Here is a 19,773-nt window from a genome sequence, read left to right on the forward strand (position 1 = left end):
CCACTGCCTTCCCGGGCCATAGCAGAGAGCTGGCCTGGAAGAGGGGCAACCGGGATAGAATCCGGCGCCCCGACCGGGACTAGAACCCGTTGTGCCAGCGCCGCAAGGCGGAGGATTAGCCTGTTAAGCCACGGCGCCGGCTGAAGATGTCTTTTTAATATTAGATTTTTTGAATAGTTTAGAGGGTTTCTTTATATTCTATAAAATCAAAAGTTATATTCAATTATATATTTTTATATATAATATAGTAATATACATTTAAATAGTAATACATATTTAAATCATTCTTAGTCTCTTCTGAATTCTCTTTTAAAAATAAATTTCGCCCTTTTGGTTTTAATCTATGACTACAGAATCAATTTTACAAGCAACTCGTTTCCATCTACATGGTGTGCTTCTACCTTTGCAGTCTCCCAAATTAACCCCTCACTCAGAGAAGGAATGCCTTCAAGTCCTTGCTGGCAGGTCAAGGGCCACAGTACATTTGGAAAGTGCTTGACAGGAAATAATAGCAAACTACGTCCACTTTCTTTGCATAACACACATAATTCTGAAGGTGAAACTTCAGAAAACCATAGAACTGAAGTGGAGCATACCCCTTTATGACATAAAGTCCAAGTCTTTTATAATTTTCTTCTTTTTTAATCTGTGTGTGTGAGTGTGAGTGTGAGTGTGTGTGTGTGTGTGTGTGAGAGAGAGAGAGAGAGAGAGAGAGAAAGCCGTTCATTCCCCCAAATGCCTCCAACTGCTGAGCCTGGCAGGGCCAAAACTGGGAGTCAGGAATGCAACCCAGGTTTCTTATGAGGGACACAGAAACCCAGTTATCTGAGCCATCACCACTGTCTCCCAGGTCGTGCATTAGCAGGAAGCTGGAGTGAGGAGCTGGACCAGGGAACTGAATCCAGGTACTCCAGTGTGGGAAGCAGGTGTCTTATCTGCTAGGCTAGATGCTCACCCTTCTCATGTAATTTTCAAATCATTTTCACATACATTATCTCATTCACCTATCACAATAACCCTGTGAGTCAGGCATTATTATTCTCACTTTAGAATGAAGAAACCAAGACTGCATGAGGTCAAGTGACTTACCCAAGATTACTAGCAGGACTAGAACGCAAAGCCTAATTGCCAACTCCAGGTTCAGTGACAGCTGCAGCTGCTTTAATATCCTTGGTGTACTTAATATCATTGGAAAACAGCTCTCAGCATGTTAAGCTGTAACTCCTGGGGGCCAGTATTGTTTCTGGTTACTCAGCAAAGGCCTGCTTCCTTAGAAGATAGAGGCAGGTGGTAGGAGCTCTCACAGTCTGTCCCCTCCAAAGCAAATGTCCTAAATTTGGGATAGCATTACAACGACAAGGCAGAAAAGTGTCTACTCTATGTGCTGGCTGACTATACAGCATGCCAGTTCGGGAGGTGAACACACACGTCGGGTCAACTATTCTGACCTGTTGAAATAGCATGCCAAGCACTGTACCTCAAGTGGCTCTTTTTCCATGAGACAATGTGAAATACTGTGGAAACAATGAAGAGGGCACAGAGGCCCATGCCATAAATCCATGCTGTTATCTTTTCCCAGCAGTCGTCAGACAGCCGATGGAGGAGGGCACTGCCCACGATGGCCGGAACAATGAGGAACTGAAGGAAAGGTAGAGAAAAGTAAGTAGCCCGGCTTTTAAGGAATTCTGACCTTTGCTAGAGGTCCGGAGGCTTACCAGCAGCAATTTAAAAAAAATAATTAAAAAAAAATGTTGTCTCTCTTGGATAATAATGATGACAGCCAAAAGGAGTTGTTAATTGCTGCACTGAAAGCAGATACTACTGTTCAGGGCCCAGGAACTGTGCCAACCAATGGGGACACAAAGAGCCGGTCAAGGATGCAACATTACTCAACTGTTGCAAAACAGATGTTCTTTATCCTAATTTATTCTAGTCTCTAATCTGATTTAGAGAAGGTACTAAAACTATTCAAATGCTAATCATATTTCCCAGGAGGTCCTGAATGCCCCATGAGCTACCAAAATCCCAAATATTTCAGCAAAGGTAACTGAATGAACCAAGTCAGTAAGTATTATAATGTATATAATGCCACACACACACAAAATAACTGTGCAAGTCCTGTGTCCTGGATTTGTTCAGCTCGTCAGTTTGGAAGCTACTGCAGAATGAAAAGGTTGTGGCTTATTTCATTTGTAGTAGCACCTTTTAAGTAAGCAACAGTAATCCACTAAGGCCCTCATATTCAAAAAATATTAAGAGATCTGAATCGTAAATTTTGCCCTTTGCACCATATTTCATAGTTCATATTGACAAAAAATTTAAATGTCTAGTCATAAAAGTATAACGATGACTAGTAAGCATTTTATAAAAAGAAATTCCCAGGAGAAATAAACTACAACAATAGATTCCACAATAAGCATACTTGGCAAAGAATGCAAACTTTAGCAATTTTCTTATCTTTCTTTTTGCTTCTAACCCCGAGTTTTGCCCTCTTGCAACAGAATATTAAATTTCTGGATGACACTGGCATAAATATTCAGATGGCGAAGTTTTCATTGGCTCAGAGCAATACAACAATCACAGCAATAAAGTAAGATTTCATAAAACAAAATGCATTTAACTTAAGAAATATCCTTTATTTTGCAATCATGCTTTTTTCTACCTTTTCATGTTCAAGTATCCTCTCTTTAATGAAATGATGACAACAGAAGTATTTGTTGGCTTTAGAAATTTTGCTAGTCTCTGAAATCCAAAAATCTGGGATATGGCTTAATAAAATTACATTTGCTGCTTTGAAAAAATAACATGGAGGTTTTGACAGTTTTTCCTTAACTTCAATTTATATGCATATTCCTTAATTGTCATAAACTTAGAAAAGATAAATTAAGAGCTATTCAGGTCCGTCCTAAACAAATATTATTCCTAAAGATGTAATTCCTAAGGTATACTGTGTATCTCAGTATCCAAACCAAATTCATAATGACATAAGAAAATGCCAGTTATATGACAATAAGAAAATGATGAAAAAAATGAATGAATGATGAAAAAAATCTATATATTTATATGTATTCACAAACACCATGCATGCAAAAGGAAGAAATGCACCAAAGTGTTAATTTTTTTTGGGTAGTTCCATTTTTCTTACACATTTCTCAGCATCTTACAAGGCTTTCTAAATGAATAAGCATGTTTTGCTTTCATGAGGAAAAAAACAAGAGGTTGGGGCTCATATCTGCCTTTCCTTCAGCAATGTGGAACAGTTCTACACTGAGAGGTGATGGGGACAGCAGGACAGGGCTCCTCACTTCAGGGGCTCCCTTCTTCAACAAACTGTGAACTCTCCTGGCTAAAAGAATCCAGCTGACTGTCTTGAAAAAGTGATTCATTTCATTCATCCACTTCCTTCGTTTCAGGAATGACAGTCTTCATAAACAGCTTCCTTTGGTTGTCCTATAACTGGGGTACTTCTTGGAGAAAGCAAGGCCAGGAAAGAGCTAACTGATGGTCAGAGCATGCTCACGCTGTTCCTGGTGACACAACCCAGCACTGATGTGGGCAGATGGGAAAATTCAACCAATCATGTTGAGATAATTACCCCTTCCTTCCACTAACACCCTTTGGGAAGGGTGGGAATGGCATAAAATAAAATTCATACTCACTGCATGTGTGTAACAGTTAGCAGCGTGTTCATAGCAAGTCGGTTTGTAGCGGCCATTGGCGGGGGCTCGATGGTTCATGAACCTGTAGAAAGAAGACATCAGGCACTCAGAGAATGTAAAGAACAATGGGGAAGTCTGCCAACAGTTGTTTGATCTACTCTAAATAAAGCAATCAGCTGTGGAAAAACCTAGTTACAGGAATAAAGTATAAGCCACTAAAATCAACAGCACTGATTCTACAGCAAATGACTTAGTATATTAGATTAGGCATCTTTCAGTGTACTCAACAGAGAAACCTTATACCAACCACAAGCAAACAGACACCATATCCATTCCTTCATCTGCCACTCCCTATAATAAAATACAAAAACAAAAACAAAAAAAAAGGCACAACTAAATCTTAAAAACAGGGCATTTTCCTAAATGAAAAGGGACATGCTACATTTCAAATGTTTCTATTTTCTCTCTCAGAATGTATAAAGCTTTATATATATGCAGATCTGTACACCCTACAGACCACGATTATAAGGCATGTCCAACTAGTTTCCCTATACTGTATTACTTGTCCCAGCACCACACACAGCTTAAATGATACCTGACTACCCTTAGGCCACCTAAAAGAGAAGGTACATTTCTTTTTTTTTTTTTTTTGTTAAGATTTATTTATTTATTTGAAAGAGTTACACAGAGAGGAGAGGCAGAGAGAGAGGTCTTCCATCCTCTGGTTCATTCCCCAATCGTCCGCAACGGCCAGAGCTGTGTGATCCGAAGCCAGGAGCCAGGAGCTTCCTCCGGGTCTCCCATGTGGGCGCAGGGGCCCAAGGACTTGGGCCATCTTCTACTGCTTTCCCAGGCTATAGCAGAGAGCTGGATCAGAAGTGGAGTACCCGGGACACGAACCGGCGGCCATATGGGATGCCGGCACTGCAGGCGGTGGCTTTACCGGCTACGCCACAGCGCCGGCCCCAAGAGAAGGCACATTTCCACCTTCATTCTCCCTTAATTAAAACAGTTTGCTTCAAAAACCAAACACATGACCAGTACCTACTACTTTTGGGCATTAAATTCAAATACACAGAAAACCTGTTACACATATAGACACATGCTCATATTCCATATTTCCCTTGGGGCAACTTTGTGTGACAATCAGCAACCAAGCAAAAAGCATACCACAGGACCTAAAGAAACCATTACTGTCTTCTATTGCAGTGGTCAAACGAGGACAGCCCCTCAAACACAATCTGCTTCCACACCAGGGTTCATGAGGGACTCAGGGTTTATCTGACTGTTCCCAAACGGAGAAAAAGCAGCTGTTGGGATAAAGGAGCAGAGAGGCAGATGCAAAGGAACGGAGTGAAAAGTGCCCCGCCAGCAGTCAGGTCTCGGAAGGTGGGCTGTGTTCCTGGGCTTGCAGTCTGCATGCCTGGAACAACAAATGATCCTTCTGCTGGAGCTGCTTGTGGCGGAAGGACATGAATGAGCTTTGACTAGTCACACATTGTTCATTCACATGATGAGAAATGCTACCAGGCCGAACCAAATGGCAGAACACAGGTGCCAAAAATCGGCTGAAGTGTACAACCAAACCATTCTAAATAGCGCCCAGTTCGTGAACCAGATCCTAGTCAATACTTTCTTCTGGAGCTAAGAAAGTCCTACTATCCTTCAGTCAAACAAAATAAATGTGGCAGTCTCGGAGACCCCGGTTGGAAAGCTACAATGGGATGCATCTGGGACAGTGCAGCTGCTTCACTCAGATCGCGAGTTAGATATTTAACTAGTGTGCAGAACATGTACATACCGGACATAATCTACCAGAAAGTTTGAAAACTATTTAAGACGAATGGAGAACCAGGAGCTTCGGAATTTGACCAAGCTATTCTCACACATAGATAAATATTCAAACATTATCTTTTCTCCCCTGATAATCCAGTACATAACTTTATTAATGTCCTCAGGGACCAGAGTGTTGCGATATAGCCTTTATTAGTAAAAAGGAAAATAATGACACTCTGGGGAAGGGTGATTTTAAAAAAAGTGTCCCAGGCATTGAAGAACCTACCACATCATTAACCTGGGACCTAACAACGGGGCTTTAAGGGGCATACCCTAATAGGAATTTCAAAGAGTCAAGGGCGAGCCTTCAAGATAGATGAGGTTAGAATACACTGAAAGTGCTCCGTGCAGGGTGCAGTAAGTAAGATGTGTCTACCCACCACCAGGCTGCAGCCTAAAATAGCAATTTATGTCTCTGGCAGCCTAATCTAAAAATAGGCCATTACACAGCAACAGGGATAGACTTCCACATTTTCTCTTAAAAGCAAACACGCCGGGTGGCCATGTTTGTGACAGCTTTGTCTGTGCTCACCTGGAAAACCTAAGGTCAAAAATCAAGAGGGAGTTGTAGAGCACAGTATCTCCCGATGATTGAAGGCAGTCGCTTCTGATGGACAGGCAAGATCTGGGCAATGAGGAAAGGTAGCAGCAACCACCCTGGGAGCACCTTACTGTCTGGGGCTCAATGGGCCACACAGCACAACAGCTCGTACAATGCAATTTTCCGTTGCTCTCTGACCTGCCAGGATGTAATTAGCCTCCTCCACAGTCCCTTGAAGAAATCATTCCTAAGACCTCAATGGAAAAGCAGACGTAAAATGCAAATAAACTCCCACACACTGAGCCTAACCTCTTCCCCTAAGAGGGAATGGAAAGGTTCAAGTGTTATGGGAAACAGCGCCCATTTATAGAAAACATCTTTAAGGTGGAGTAGCCTTCATGGTCACCGAATGTCCAAGCAGAGTAACCAGCATGCATGAGAGGGCCTGAGAGGAGCTGACATAGCTCTAAGAATGGGAAACACAGGTAGCAGAGGTATTAGTTAAGCAGAGTTGGTTCACTCATCCCCTCACTTTCAACACTTCCTTGCCTACTCCTTGCCCAGTACCCTTACATACCAACCCTAGACACCTGGGAAACTCCTTAGCACACTTGAAATTCAGTTCAAAGCACTACACCCTCTAAAAGTGGATCTGCAACCCAAGGGACCTTAGAGGCATAGCATCAAACCCCATGCGTTGTGCTTAATTCTTAGATGTTCCTCATTCTCCAAGTGCAATACTGTCAACACTATCCAAGTCATATTCCTAAATCATAGACCAAATCAGTCCACCTCTCCACAGCTCCACCCTTGATTCAAGACTCCAACTATCTCAAGTCTGTAAAAGTACAAGGTCTCTTAAGTGGTCTTCCTGCTCGTCCCCGCAGACTCTTCTCTATCCAGCAGCTATAACATGCCACACACTCTACCTTCAACTTAAAACCTGTCTTTGGCTTCCAGAAACACTTAAAACAAGCGAGAGACCCACAGCCCCGTGTGGTCTGGCCCTCCAGCCTCAGGATGCCACTCTCCTATCACTCTACCCCCAGCTACACAACCTCCTTTCTGCTGCTGTTTTTTGTTTTATTTTTGTTTTTTTGTTTTTTTTTAAGATTATTTTATTTATTTGAAAGGCAGAAGTTACAGAGAGAGAGAAGGAAAGGCAGAGAGAGAAAGATCTTCCATCCACTGGTTCACTCCCCAGATGGCTACAACTGCCAGGGCTGGGCCAGATGGAAGCCAGCAGCCAGGAGCTTCTTCAGGGTCTCCCATGTGGGTGGCAGTAGCCCAAGTACATGGCCCATCTTCCACTGCTTTCCCAGGCATATTAGCAGGGACTCAAACCGGCACTCAAATGGGATGCCAACCCAGTATAGCACGTGGTGGCTTTACCTGATACGCCACAACACCAGGCCCTCCTTTCTGCTTCTTAAACACATCAAGGGGGCAAGAGTTTGGCCCAGTGGTTAAGGCTCTCTAGTATGGTCTGAGTTCCAGCTCTGCTTCCGATTCCAGCTTCCTGTTAATGTGCGCCCTGGGAGGCAGCAGGTGACGGTTCAAGTAATTGGGTCCCTACCACTCCTGAGGAAACCTAGATTGAGCTCTGGGTTCCTGGCTTTGGTTGTTGCAGGTATATGGAGAGTGAACCAGTAGATGGAACATCTCTCTCTCTCTCTCTCTCTCTCTCTCTGTCTCTCCTTCTCCCTCTCCTTCCCTCCCCTTCTCCCTCTCCCTTGCAAATGATTTTTTGAAAATTAAAAAAAAAAAAAAAACCCCACACATACATCAAGGTCTTGTCTGCCTCAGGACATTTGCTGTTTATTTCTGCCTAGAACATTCTTCTCTGGAACGCTCAGCTCTCTTCTCGTGCTTCAATTATATCTCAGATTTTCTAGGCCATCCTATCTCAAGAAACACTTTAGTCCTTCCCATACAATTAGACCCATTATTATACTTAGTAAAAATTTTATCTTCAAAAAACTTGTTTAATTTCATCTTTTCCTACTCTAATGCAAATTCCACTAATCTGTCATCCACCATTCCATTTCTAATCCTAAGTACAACATCCATTTTATTGCTGAAGCTTAATAAATAATTGCTCATTGAATGAATAGACATTCTAGCTACTGTTGAATATTTTGTTTTAATGGAGCAATATCCTATAGCCTGTTAGTTTTACTGGGAATCCAGGAGGTTTTCTTTATATAAAAGAAACAGGCAGTCTTACGGCCAAATAAACTGTGAACCTGATGAAAACCCCAAAGCCAAAACAATGGGTACTCGATCCCTTCAGTACCACTGGATGTTGCTGTGTTTAGTACCTTACCAGTAGCTCCTCTTTAGAACTGAGCATGGTATTGTTCAGAACAGTGTCTAGTGGTATCCTTAACTACTAAACAAAGGGAGAAGGCATATATAAGAAAACTACCCCATGTCTATGACTGAATACTGTAAAAACATGCAAAACTACACATCCCTGAAGACTTCCGAATGCCTGAGAATAAGATACTTTTCCACATATTCAGTTCTGAAGCTAACCAGTGGTCATGAGGCTGAGAAAGAGAGCATCTCTTCCTTGGATTTTCAGTTGCAAGGCTGACACCATGAGTGCGCACCAACAAGAAGACAGGGTGGAAATGTTCAGTGGGTCCTCAGCGTCTGTGCTGCACACATCGATACAGGGACATGGGCAGGACTCGGCAGAGGTGATCTGGCAGCACGGGTAGTGCAGAGAGGCAGGCGGTGGAGATCTTGAGCCTACCCCTTCCACGCTGTGTGACTATGTGCAAGTTCCTTTTCTCTACACCTATCTTCTTGAACAAGGAGAAAATATGTACCTTTGCATATCTGTTTATGTGTAGGTGTCCTGGAGACTCAAGTTTGAAAGGGATAAAGCAACAAAGATAAAATTCGCTCTCTGTGTGCCAGTGGAATTTCTCGCATCCAAAGTCTCTACATAAAGATCTCCACTTAGGATGGCGGGCTGTTTCCTGAGAGCCCTTCTCGGCAGAAATGGCAGCGCTCTGGAAGTGGATCCAAAGCCACAGTAACCGCCGAGTTTCCATTATGAACAAAGCAGCAAGACCTTCAGGTTTCCTTGTCATTTAGGCGAAGCAATAAGGTAAGACCTAATGAAATGTTCTTACTGCAGTCAACTGCTCCTCAGTGAAATCCCGATCAATCTGTCAGGGGAAGAAGCACATCTGTTCAGACAGTGTGCCCTGCTCGCACAGGACTTCCTGTGTGATTTGCCGACCTGTGGCTATGGTGAATGCTCAGAAAGACATACAGTGAGCACAGCTTTAAATGGTACAGAATAGTATTCTCAGCATTTTAACGTGGGAACCTCAAAAATCAAGACTTCTTGTTACATTACTTTTTACTTTGCAGACTTTATTTCCAAGTTGCAATTGATGCTTAGAAATATCTTTCCAACCTAGCCTGTAACAGAGAAATGGAAAATCATGGCATCACTCAAATTTTCATACAAAATCAGGGCAGAACTAGGTGTCGCCAAGAAAAAAACTGTTAAATATCCACAGAGTACAATGCTGGGTGGTCCGTGAGAAATTGGTCTATGCCACACCAAAAGGAAAGGCCTCTGTTTTTTAAAATGTGTAAAACAAAGTCCAAAAATTACATTACAATGGTGGTAACAAGAATGAGAGAGACTAGTATCTGCTAAAAAGAAAAAAGGATGTAGTTCAATCAGCTAAAATGGTAGCATCCTAAAGTGTTTTTTTTTTTTTCACTTTTTAACACTTTCAGCATTTGTGTAAAAAATAAGACAGGCTTTTTTTTTTTTCTTTTTAGAGAAGAATTCAAAGAGACTGAAGTCTTATTCAAATAGGGAAGGGGTTATTTCACAGACTATAGACACTGTTCTCGGAAAACAGGAAGCCCACAGATGTGCAGAGAAGTAAAACCAAATCAAACAAACCACAGGTGCAAGGCTCCCTGGCTGCTGCCTGAACAATGCCTGCACACATGTGATGTTCCCTCCGTAAGCCCATCCAGTTGTCATTCCTGAAATTTAGGTTCTAAAGCCAGAACACCTTGGTTCCTTTTTGCCCTAAAAGCACTGATCGGAAGTTCTCGCGGGGTTAGGGGACAGTGCCAAGCCCTCAACATCGAGTGATGAGCAATATTCAGAAGTCAATCCAAGTCTTCAAGCTGATGTCACAGCCCACCACAAATCTTCCCATGCATTTTTGGGCTCCTACTCCCTTTGGGACTGGGGGAGGCATTAATGAGATGAGCATAATGGGTGAGTGGGCAGCAAAGAGACAGAAAAAAAAAGTGCACTTTAAAACTCTGAAATAGAGGGGAGTGCCTAAATATTCAATGATAATCTCCTTAAAAGATTTTATGCAATCCCCCCCTCCCCCAAATTCCTCCAGGCACTGCCTAGTACTAAGCTGGCCTGCTAGGGTTTGAAGGTTTGGCAATCCGAGGGCTGCCTGACCCAGACAAAGGGATGGAGAGTTACCACAAACACAGGAGAGATGAACTTTCACCCACTAAATGATAAAAGGCAGCGCTTCCCCCGGGAACCACGGGCTAGCAGCCGGGGTCCAGTGCTAGGAGGCAGAGGCCCGGGGTGGGTACGGCCTCGGTGCCCCCAGCCTGGCGTTCCCACCAGCTCGCTCTTCAGTGAACCAGCGCCGACCAGTCTTCCGGTGGCGCCTCCTGGGTTCCTCCCCCTGGTTTCCTAACAAGGGCGCCTCCACAGCAGGTCTCACCACGCGAAGGCTAACTTGCCCCCGCGCACAGCCCAGAATAGCACGGCCCCGGGGACCCTGTTAAGCCACAGAACCTACAACAAGGGCCCTGCACTGTCCGGCCAGTCTAAGCCGGCAGCAGCTCGTGCCTCAGTTTGCCTGTTTAGGGCCATTCACAGACAAAGCACCGAAGGAGCCCAGAACCCATCTCTCTGCAGGGCGCAGCAGCTACCCCCGGTTCCGCGCGCCCGGGGAGACCCCACCCCGCGGGGAAAGGGATGGAGGCCGAAGCCAGGGTGGGAGGAGGCTCCTGAGGCTGCAGCTTCGGTCCTCAAAGCTAGCAAGGGCCTTGCCTGGAGGGGTGCGGGGGTGACGCCGGGTGAGCAGGGGGATCCCCCAGGAAGGAGGGCGAGCTCAGGCACCCGGGGTCCCGGGTCTGGGAATCCGAGGCACGCACATTGCGAGGGGAGACCCAGCTCGGGCATGAGCTCCAGCCGTCCAAGGAAGGGGATCGCCCAGGGACAGCAACGCGGGGGAATCCCCCAGGAGCTGGTCCCCGGCCAAGGCGCGGGGCCAACGCGGGGGATGGAGCCAGGTGAGGCGCTGGGACCCACGCGCGGAGTGGCGGGACCTGGGGACCGGCTCCCGGCACGAAGGGCGGGGCGGAGTGCCATCCTTCTCACCGCTGGAATCGATTCTGGAACCGCATTGATCCTCCGCTCCTCCTCGGGGACCCGGAGCTCCGTCTCGTCAGCAGCCGCGGCGGGGCGCGCGGCCCTCATGGGCTTCGGCTACTCCGGAGGCCGCCTGGGTGCCAGGCAGAGCCCTCGTCCGGACAGGGCCAGAGTGGGGCCAGGCCGGGGGTCGAGACGCTGCCGGGGCCAGACCGGGCGGCTTGGGGGCGGGAGGGAGGCCGCTTAAACGGCCCCGGAGCCTCCCGCCTCCCGCCTCCCGCCTCCCCGGCTCCTCCGCCCCCGGGCGCCCGCGCCCCGCCCCGCAGGCCGGCTCCACCCCCGCTTGCGCTTCGCTTGCCTGCGTGCACCAGCGGCCGCCAGCGCGTCACCGCGCCGGGCTGCCAATCAGCGCCCAAAGCGGCGCGCGAGCTACGCTGCCATTCATTCCTGCAGCGCCCCGGAGGAGGGGCGGGGCCTCTGGGCAGCGGGGGCGGAGCTAGGGGAAGGGGTGGACCGCCGGAAAGGGGTGGGGGGGCGCACATTTTTAATGTAAAGAGTTGGAAAAGGGACGAGTTGGAGAGATGGGAAAGGTGGGCCAGGATTCTCAAAAGTGATCGTGAAGCCAATAGCAGCATACAGGGAACCGCCTACGTTCTAGCTTTGACTCTGCATTTCTTCCAGCATCATTTTGAGGGCTGCTTCTCGCTAGGCTATTGGGACGAGGCTCCAGGACAGATTTTTTTTTTTTTTTTTTTTTTTTTTTTGACAGGGGGAGTGGATAGTGAGAGAGAGAGAGACAGAGAGAAAGGTCTTCCTTTTTGCTGTTGGTTCACCCTCCAATGGCCGCTGCGGCCAGCGCACCGCACTGATCCAAAGCCAGGAGCCAGGTGCTTCTCCTGGTCTCCCATGCGGGTGCAGGGCCCAAGGACTTGGGCCATCCTCCACTGCCTTCCTGGGCCATAGCAGAGAGCTGGCCTGGAAGAGGGGCAACTGGGATAGAATCGGCGCTCTGACTGGGACTAGAACCTGTTTTGCCGGCGCCGCAAGGCGGAGGATTAGCCTGTGCCGGCCTCCAGGACAGATTTTAAAACATTTTCTTATCTTTCATGGGAGGGAGTTGAAATTTCTGTAGCACTGTCTGGCTCAGATTCTAGGAGAACCACCAAGGGAAGAACTCTCTGCCGTTATCTCTTTGCGTTATCTTGCAATTTACTTTTTGTTTTTTACCCAAGCATCTTCCAAATAAAACCAACACAAAGTAGACTTGAATGGGGGTCCTGTCTCCGAACCTCCTAAGCAGAGAACTCACTGGGGGAGAGGTAGAAAGGAAGGTGGATGAATGTATGAGTGGTTTAATAAGCCTTGCTGTCATCACCTCTTTAATTTAGATGTACTCCCCTCCCGTCCACACCCCTCAGACTTGTGACTCTCAAGGCCAGCCTGTTAGGAGTGTTTACCCTGCCATCAATGGAGCATTGGAAAGCTGGGGGATTCTTCCACTCAGATTTCTAGTTTCCATTCCTTTGACACAGTGCCAGGATCTAGAACGGTGCTTTCCGAAGCTATTGCATTAATCCTTCCAAGAACTCCTTGAGATAAGCATTATCCTACTCATTTCACAGATGAATAGGCCTTAAAGGTTAAGAAGCTTGCCAAAAGCAAAATTAGGATTCACACCTAGCTTCTCCTCACATTAAAACCCCAGAGCCTTTGAGAACGCCAGGCTGCCTGTTGTTTTAAAGTGGTATGTGCCTCTTTAAACACGTACACACCTGTGTGCAAGCTTCTTGTTTTCCCCCACATTATGTCAGAAAAATGAACATAATGGAAAGTCCGTTACTACTCAGCTTTTGTCAGGCTCCTGGGCTAAAATGATCTGTGAGGCAGGGGAAGGTAACAGAGGAAATAACTAATATAGCTGAAATTAACCACATGAAACACCGTAAGATGAAGGTTTCACAAATGACGACTCTCAGTTACAGCACATATTCCACTCTGTGGGGGCATGTTGATAAGATGGGAGGCTGTGCCTACGGGAGACAGGGATTGTATAGGCCATCTCTGTTTTCCTCTCAATTTTGCAGTGAACCTAAAATTGCCCTTTTAAAAAGGCTTGAAAAAAGAAAAGGGGAGTGGGTGCTTAGCTTCAGGTAAGACGTCTGCATTCCACTTTGGAGTGCCTGGGTTCTATTCCCAACCCAGGGTCCTGTTTCCAGCTTCTTGCTAATGCTCACCCGGGGAGGCATCAGATGGCTCAAGTAACTGGGTATCTGCCTCCCAAATGGGGGACTTGGATTCAGGTTCAGCTCCAGAATTCAGTCCCAGCCCAGCCCTGGTTGGCTGTTGTAAGCATTTGGGGAGTGAACCAGTAGTTGGGAGTTTCTCTCTCTATCTCTGTCTGTCTGTCTACCTGTCTCTCTCCCTTACAAATAAATTTTTTCAAGAGAGAAAGAAGTGCAATACCAATACATGCCATATGTGAATGACACTGGGAAACACTACTAAATGAAAGGAGTCAGTCACAAAGAGCCACATATTGTATGATTCTGTTTATGAGGAACATCCAGAACAGGGGAATCTATAGAGTCACAATAGGCTCGTGGTTGGCTAGGGCTTAGGTATGGAAATACTTCTGGGGGGTGATGGAAGATTTCTTTTTTGGAATTAGTGAAACATTGCTCAAATCGTGATGATGCACGCACCACTCTGTGACTATACTACATATCATCAAGTTACAGGCTGAAAAGAGGTGGCCTGTGTGGTATATGAATTAGATCTTAATAAAGCTGCTGAATCATTAAAATCATGTTTCTGTAAGAAAGATCAAAATTGAAAGCCTAGGCTAAAAATGTCTGAAGCACAGAGACTGTCTTGCTCACGTCTTTAATTCTTGAAAACCTTAAATACAAGCTCACACAGAGTAGGCATTCAATAACTATTTGCGTGAATTTAATTACAAAACAATAGGAGCTACCGAGGGAACCCTCATCACATGAATGTGATGCCAGATTCCATCTTGTCAATGACTTAGGGGTGTTCAGGGGCAAGGAGTGATCAGAGTGTGGTAAGGAAAAATCAGGCAAAGGGAATGACTTGAACAAAGATCAGTGTTTGGCCTGGGGAAAAAAAATCCAAGACACTGCCTCGGCTTAGAAACACCAGAATGAGTGATATTTATCCAAGGTGGAAAAATTATTGAGTTTAAAAATCGGAGTAAATGGAGCAGAATAAAACACCTTGACCCACAGCGACCTCTTGCACAGAAATACTAGAATCCTAATGGAAAGTGGACTGTTTAAAGGACATAGTCACAGATTTAATTTAGCCTCTCTGTTGGTACACCCTCCCTGCACCCATTGAAAACAAACCTCAAAAGATAACAGTAAAACACAATGGGGCCTGCATTGTGGTGTAGCTGGTTAGGCTGCCACCTGTGATACCCACGTTCCTTATGGGCATTGTTTCCTGTCCCAGCTGCTCCGCTTTGGACTCACTTCCCTGCTAGTGTGCCTAGGAAAGCAACAGAAGATGGCCCAAGGTCTTGAGCCCTTCCCACCCACATGGGAGACCTGGATGAAGCTCTTGCTTCCTGGCTTCCACCTGGCCCAACCCTAACCACTGCAGCCATTTGGGAAGCGAACCAGCAGGTGGAAGCGCTCACTCTGTCTCTCCCTCTCTAACTCTGCCTCTGAAATAAAAATCAAATACAAGAAACAGCTTCAAACCACTCATGTAAACACCTGCCACACTGTTTGTAGTGAGGTCTCTATCTTAATCTGTCTCTGAGGAGAAATTACAAATATGTTTGCAGGAAAGTGGAACTAGATTGAACTTGGAGATAAGTGTTACGGGAGTGAAAGAAAATGAAAAGTCTTTGCATTAGCAGGATGTGACAGTTTGGTTGTGCCCAGACATATAGTTCTCCTGTCTAAAAAACTGCAGACACATTTGCATGAATGGTGCGTGTATCTGTGAGAAGGGATTAGTGATACAGCAGGCACTAGGTGTATAGAAAGATTCTCAGGGAGAACACCTGCTCTGCTCACTGAGAGACATGGAGTTCCTGGACAAAATGCTGACCCTACCACCAAGCATCTGGGACCTGCCTGACCCTCTGATCAGCCAATCAGAAAGAAGCAGATCGGCTCCCAGTTTTGATCACAGAAGTCCTGGGAAGGCTGCCTAAATTTCTGCTGTCAGACTGTGTGACTGGCTTTGAATCTGTCCCTCTACAAACACGCCAGATAAACCAGTGATTCAACTGAGATGCTTCCAGCTTTTCCCCTTTCTTGAAAAAAAGGAAAGTTGTCTTTTCCTAGCTGGTCTTCTGCTCAACATTCTCTGGCCTTTACGGAGTACTTGTCTTCACCATGCCCAGGTCCTAGATTCTCCTGGTGAAATTGATTAAGAAAAAAAATGGGAACAAAAAGAGAGCTTGGGGCAGGTGCCGTGGCATAGCGGGTAAAGCCGCCGCCTGCAGTGCCAGCACCAGTTTGAGTCCTGGCCGCTCCTCTTCTGATCCAGCTCTCTGCTATGGCCTGGGAGAGCAGTAGAAGATGGTCCAAGTGCTTGGGCTCCTGCACTTGTGTGGGAGACCTGGAAGAAGCTCCTGGTTCCTGGCTTCGGATTGGCACAGCTCCAGCCATTGCGGCCAACTGGGGAGTGAACCAGCGGATGAAGACCTCTCTCTACCTCTGTCTCTCGCCTCTCTGCCTCTCGTTCTCTCTGTGTAACTCTTTTAAATAAATAAATCTTAGAGAGAAGAGAAAGAGCTGGAGGAAAAGGGAAGGCCTTAGATTATAGGCTATGTTGACCTCCTGGACTGAGAGCAGTGAGGGAAGAAACCTTCTCCAGCCTCGGGGATGCTGGTAGAGGTGTTTTGAGAGAAGAGGTGTAAAAAGATTCCTATAGGCCAGCGCCGTGGCTCAACAGGCTAATCCTCCGCCTTGCGGCGCCGGCACACCGGGTTCTAGTCCCAGTCGGGGCACCGATCCTGTCCCGGTTGCCCCTCTTCCAGGCCAGCTCTCTGCTGTGGCCAGGGAGTGCAGTGGAGGATGGCCCAAGTGTTTGGGCTCTGCACCCCATGGGAGACCAGGATAAGCACCTGGCTCCTGCCATCGGAACAGCGTGGTACGCTGGCCGCAGCGCGCTACCGCGGCGGCCATTGGAGGGTGAACCAACGGCAAAGGAAGACCTTTCTCTCTGTCTCTCTCTCTCTCTCACTGTCCACTCTGCCTGTCAAAAAAAAAAAAAAAAAAAGATTCCTATAAATGTGAGATATGAGAAGAATAGGAAAGGAGCTGTGAGAAGTTCTTCTAAGAGTATGAGTTGGATATTATAATATTTTCCAAAAATTAAAACTTAAGAGTTTATTTTAAGTATGATTCTATGCTGTTTGGTTGTATTGATTTGACAGTGACTTCTTTCAGACCACGTGGAAGGGGGGAATCCAATGGCTGAACAATTAATTTTCAGGATACTTGACTTGGTCCTGCAACTTTGGTGTATCTTCCCTCACTTTATTGTTAAACCCATCTTGTGAGATAAATAACATTGTGCCTATTTTACAGATGAAGAAATGAAAGCCTAGAAAGGTTTTGTAAGTTACTTAAATAGTATGTGTAAGTGGAAAAGTCATGATTTGGGACCAGGTTTCTCTGCCCTAAGCCCGGGGCTGCTTCTCTCAGGGCCTCATCCCAGTCCATGAGCACGTGTCATCCCTCACTGCATGAAGCGGTGTTTCTAGGCTCAGTGGATGATCAATAAATAGCGTTCTGTTGGCTGCCGTGGCTGTCACCCTCCCCCAGAGCAGCATTATTTGAATGTAGGACACTCTGACTGTGACGTCATTGCTAAACGCAGAGGGCTAAGATTACTACAGCTCTTTTTGGCAAATGGGCTTGGAAGGTGATGAGAATAAGGAAGGGAATGACAGTAAAAGCAAAGAGCAACATAAAACACAAAAATAGTTGATGGCAGTGGTTCTCATATGTGGGTCAGACACCACTAGGTCCTACCGGGAACTTTCTTATTTGTCTATATGAAACTCACGTCTGTGCTTTTGCTTCTGCTCCAAAGAACAAAGATTTATATTTAACAAATGTAGATGCTCCTTCATTGGAGTTGTCTAGCTGTCTATCTTGTTGCTTCTTTCTCTCCGGGGTAGGGATAAGAGGAAACAAATGGAAGTAAACAATCTGTGACTTCTTTTATTCTGCCAAAGTCAACCATGAATGGAAAAGATCTGAGGGATTCTTAGTAACTTTGCATGGCTTCAGCTGTCCTATCCCTTGGAGAGAAAGATGGAGTATATTGGTAGAAATACGCACGGACATTTCTATATTTGCACACATTGAGTGATGCTGCTCTGAGGCCACACTGCTGCTGTAGAGAGCCCAGCACTATCATTGTTCGCTTGTATTCCAAATGCGACTGAGCCTCCTTGGACAACCCTTGCACCTGTTTTACAGATTTCTTATGCTTGGAAGAAACACAAACCTAAATGATTCTCTAAAAGCACAGCTAAGTAATGATGATTGTCAAATTTCTTTTAAATTTGGAAAAGGGAATTACATTGCACATCACTCTTAACCTTCTCTGTTTCTCCAGAGTTCCACATCCTATGTCAGTTGCCATATCTCTTTCTCTTGAACAGTGCTGTTTCCCCATCAAACATTTGTTCTCCATGTCAGTGGGAAAACCCTTCCATCTCCAGAAGATCTCATCCGAGTGGTAGAAGAGAAAAACAGTTGACCATAAATCACCATCCAGTACGTTATATGCTGTGGTGGGGTATTGCTTAGCATGTTTTGGAAGCACACAATAACAATACCTAATAATACTGAGGCGGGGCACTGGGGCAGGACAGCAAAAGTTTTATAAATGAGATGGCATTTGGACTTAGTACCCAGTGGTTAGATGACAGAGAATAAGTAAGCTGGGCAAGGAAGGTAAAGAAGTTGAGATTCAAGGAAAGGAGGACACAGCATATGCAAACAAGCATGGCATATTTGAAGAACTCTCACCACATAAGAACTCTTCCAAATGTCTGCATTGGATGGGACCAATCCTACCAGGGCTTCTGGCAGACCAAGGCAGTGTCCCTGTGACATCCCAGACCTATTTTGAGTTCCTCTCAGAAAGAGCTTGGGGCCATCAAAAGAATTTACTACGCATTCCAGGCAACACTAGACAAAGGCCCCTGACCTCCTACACCTAGAGAATTTCCTAAAAATGGCTCATAACTGCACACACTTTCTCCATCACTTTGAGATATACAGTGGTCCTTGATATCCATGGGGACCAGTTACTAGATCTATGGATACCGAAGGTTACATAAGTACTTGTATGAAATGGTGTAGTGTTTGCACACAACCTGTGTATATCTTCTCATGCACTTTATTTTTTAAAAGATTATATATTTGAAAAGCAGTCAGAAGGCCAGTGCTGCAGCTCAATAGGCTAATCCTCCGCCTGTGGCGCCAGCACCCCAGGTTCTAGTCCCAGTCAGAGCGCCGGATTCTGTCCCAGTTGCTCCTCTTCCAGACCAGCTCTCTGCTGTGGCCCAGGAGTGCAGTGGAGGATGGCCCAAGTCCTTGGGCCCTGCACCCGCATGGGAGGCCAGGAGAAGCACCTGGCTCCTGGCTTCGGATCAGTGCAGTGTGCTGGCCGCAGCAGCCATTGTGGGGTGAACCAACGGAAAAAGGAAGACCTTTCTCTCTGTCTCTCTCTCTCTCTCTCTCTCTCTCATTGTCCACTCTCTCTCACTCACTGTCCACAGTTAGAGAGAGAGAAAGATCTTTAACCTGCTGGTTCACTCCCTAATTGTCACATCAGCTGGGGCTGGGATAGGCTAAAGCCAGGAGCCTGCAACTCCATCCAGGTCTCTCATGTGGGTGGCAGAGGCCTACGTACTTGAACCATCTAATACTGCTTTCCTAGGCACATTAATAGGGAGCTGGATAGGAAGTGGAGTAGCTGGGACTTTAACCGGTGTTCATATGGGATGCTGTCTTCATAGGTGGTGGCTTAACTCTCTGTGCCACAAAGCTAGACCCCTCCTATATACTTTACATCACCTCTATATTACTTATAGTGCCTATTACAATATGAATGCTATGTAAATAGTTGTTATGCAATATTATTTAGGGAATAACAACAAGGTAAAAGTCTGTATTTGTTCAGTACAGATGCAATTTCTTATTCCAAAATATTTTTTATTGCATTCATGGTTATGGAACCAATGGATATGGGAGGCTAACTTTACATGTAACTCAATAATGTCTTTCCCAAGGACCTGAAAACCATGCCTTTGGAATGTACTCATAAGGTATGTTAAGGCC

At 45.8% G+C, this 19,773-nt stretch overlaps 1 protein-coding gene across 7 annotated transcripts in view; it reads right to left on the reverse strand.

The window, feature by feature from the left end:
• Positions 1-11,697, reverse strand: part of MMD (monocyte to macrophage differentiation associated) — a 100,358-nt gene extending 88,661 nt beyond the window's left edge. For 2 of the 7 annotated variants that reach the window (XR_009864280.1, XR_009864279.1), the window contains exons 1-3: positions 11,441-11,694; positions 3,660-3,741; positions 1,478-1,638 (exon numbers count right to left, since the gene is read on the reverse strand). Coding sequence is in view for 4 of the 7 variants with exons in the window: in XM_062175326.1 (XP_062031310.1) it covers positions 1,478-1,638; positions 3,660-3,741; positions 11,441-11,466 (269 nt within the window). In the remaining 3 variants the exon portion in view is untranslated. Of the gene's footprint in view, positions 1-1,477; positions 1,639-3,659; positions 3,742-11,440 lie in introns of all 7 variants that reach the window. The other 5 variants (XR_009864281.1, XM_062175328.1, XM_062175326.1 and 2 more) reach the window with 3 other exon arrangements.
• Positions 11,698-19,773: the final 8,076 nt, after the last annotated feature.

The sequence above is a fragment of the Lepus europaeus genome, chromosome 18 (assembly GCF_033115175.1).
Source record: "Lepus europaeus isolate LE1 chromosome 18, mLepTim1.pri, whole genome shotgun sequence".
NCBI classification, from domain to species: domain Eukaryota; kingdom Metazoa; phylum Chordata; class Mammalia; order Lagomorpha; family Leporidae; genus Lepus; species Lepus europaeus.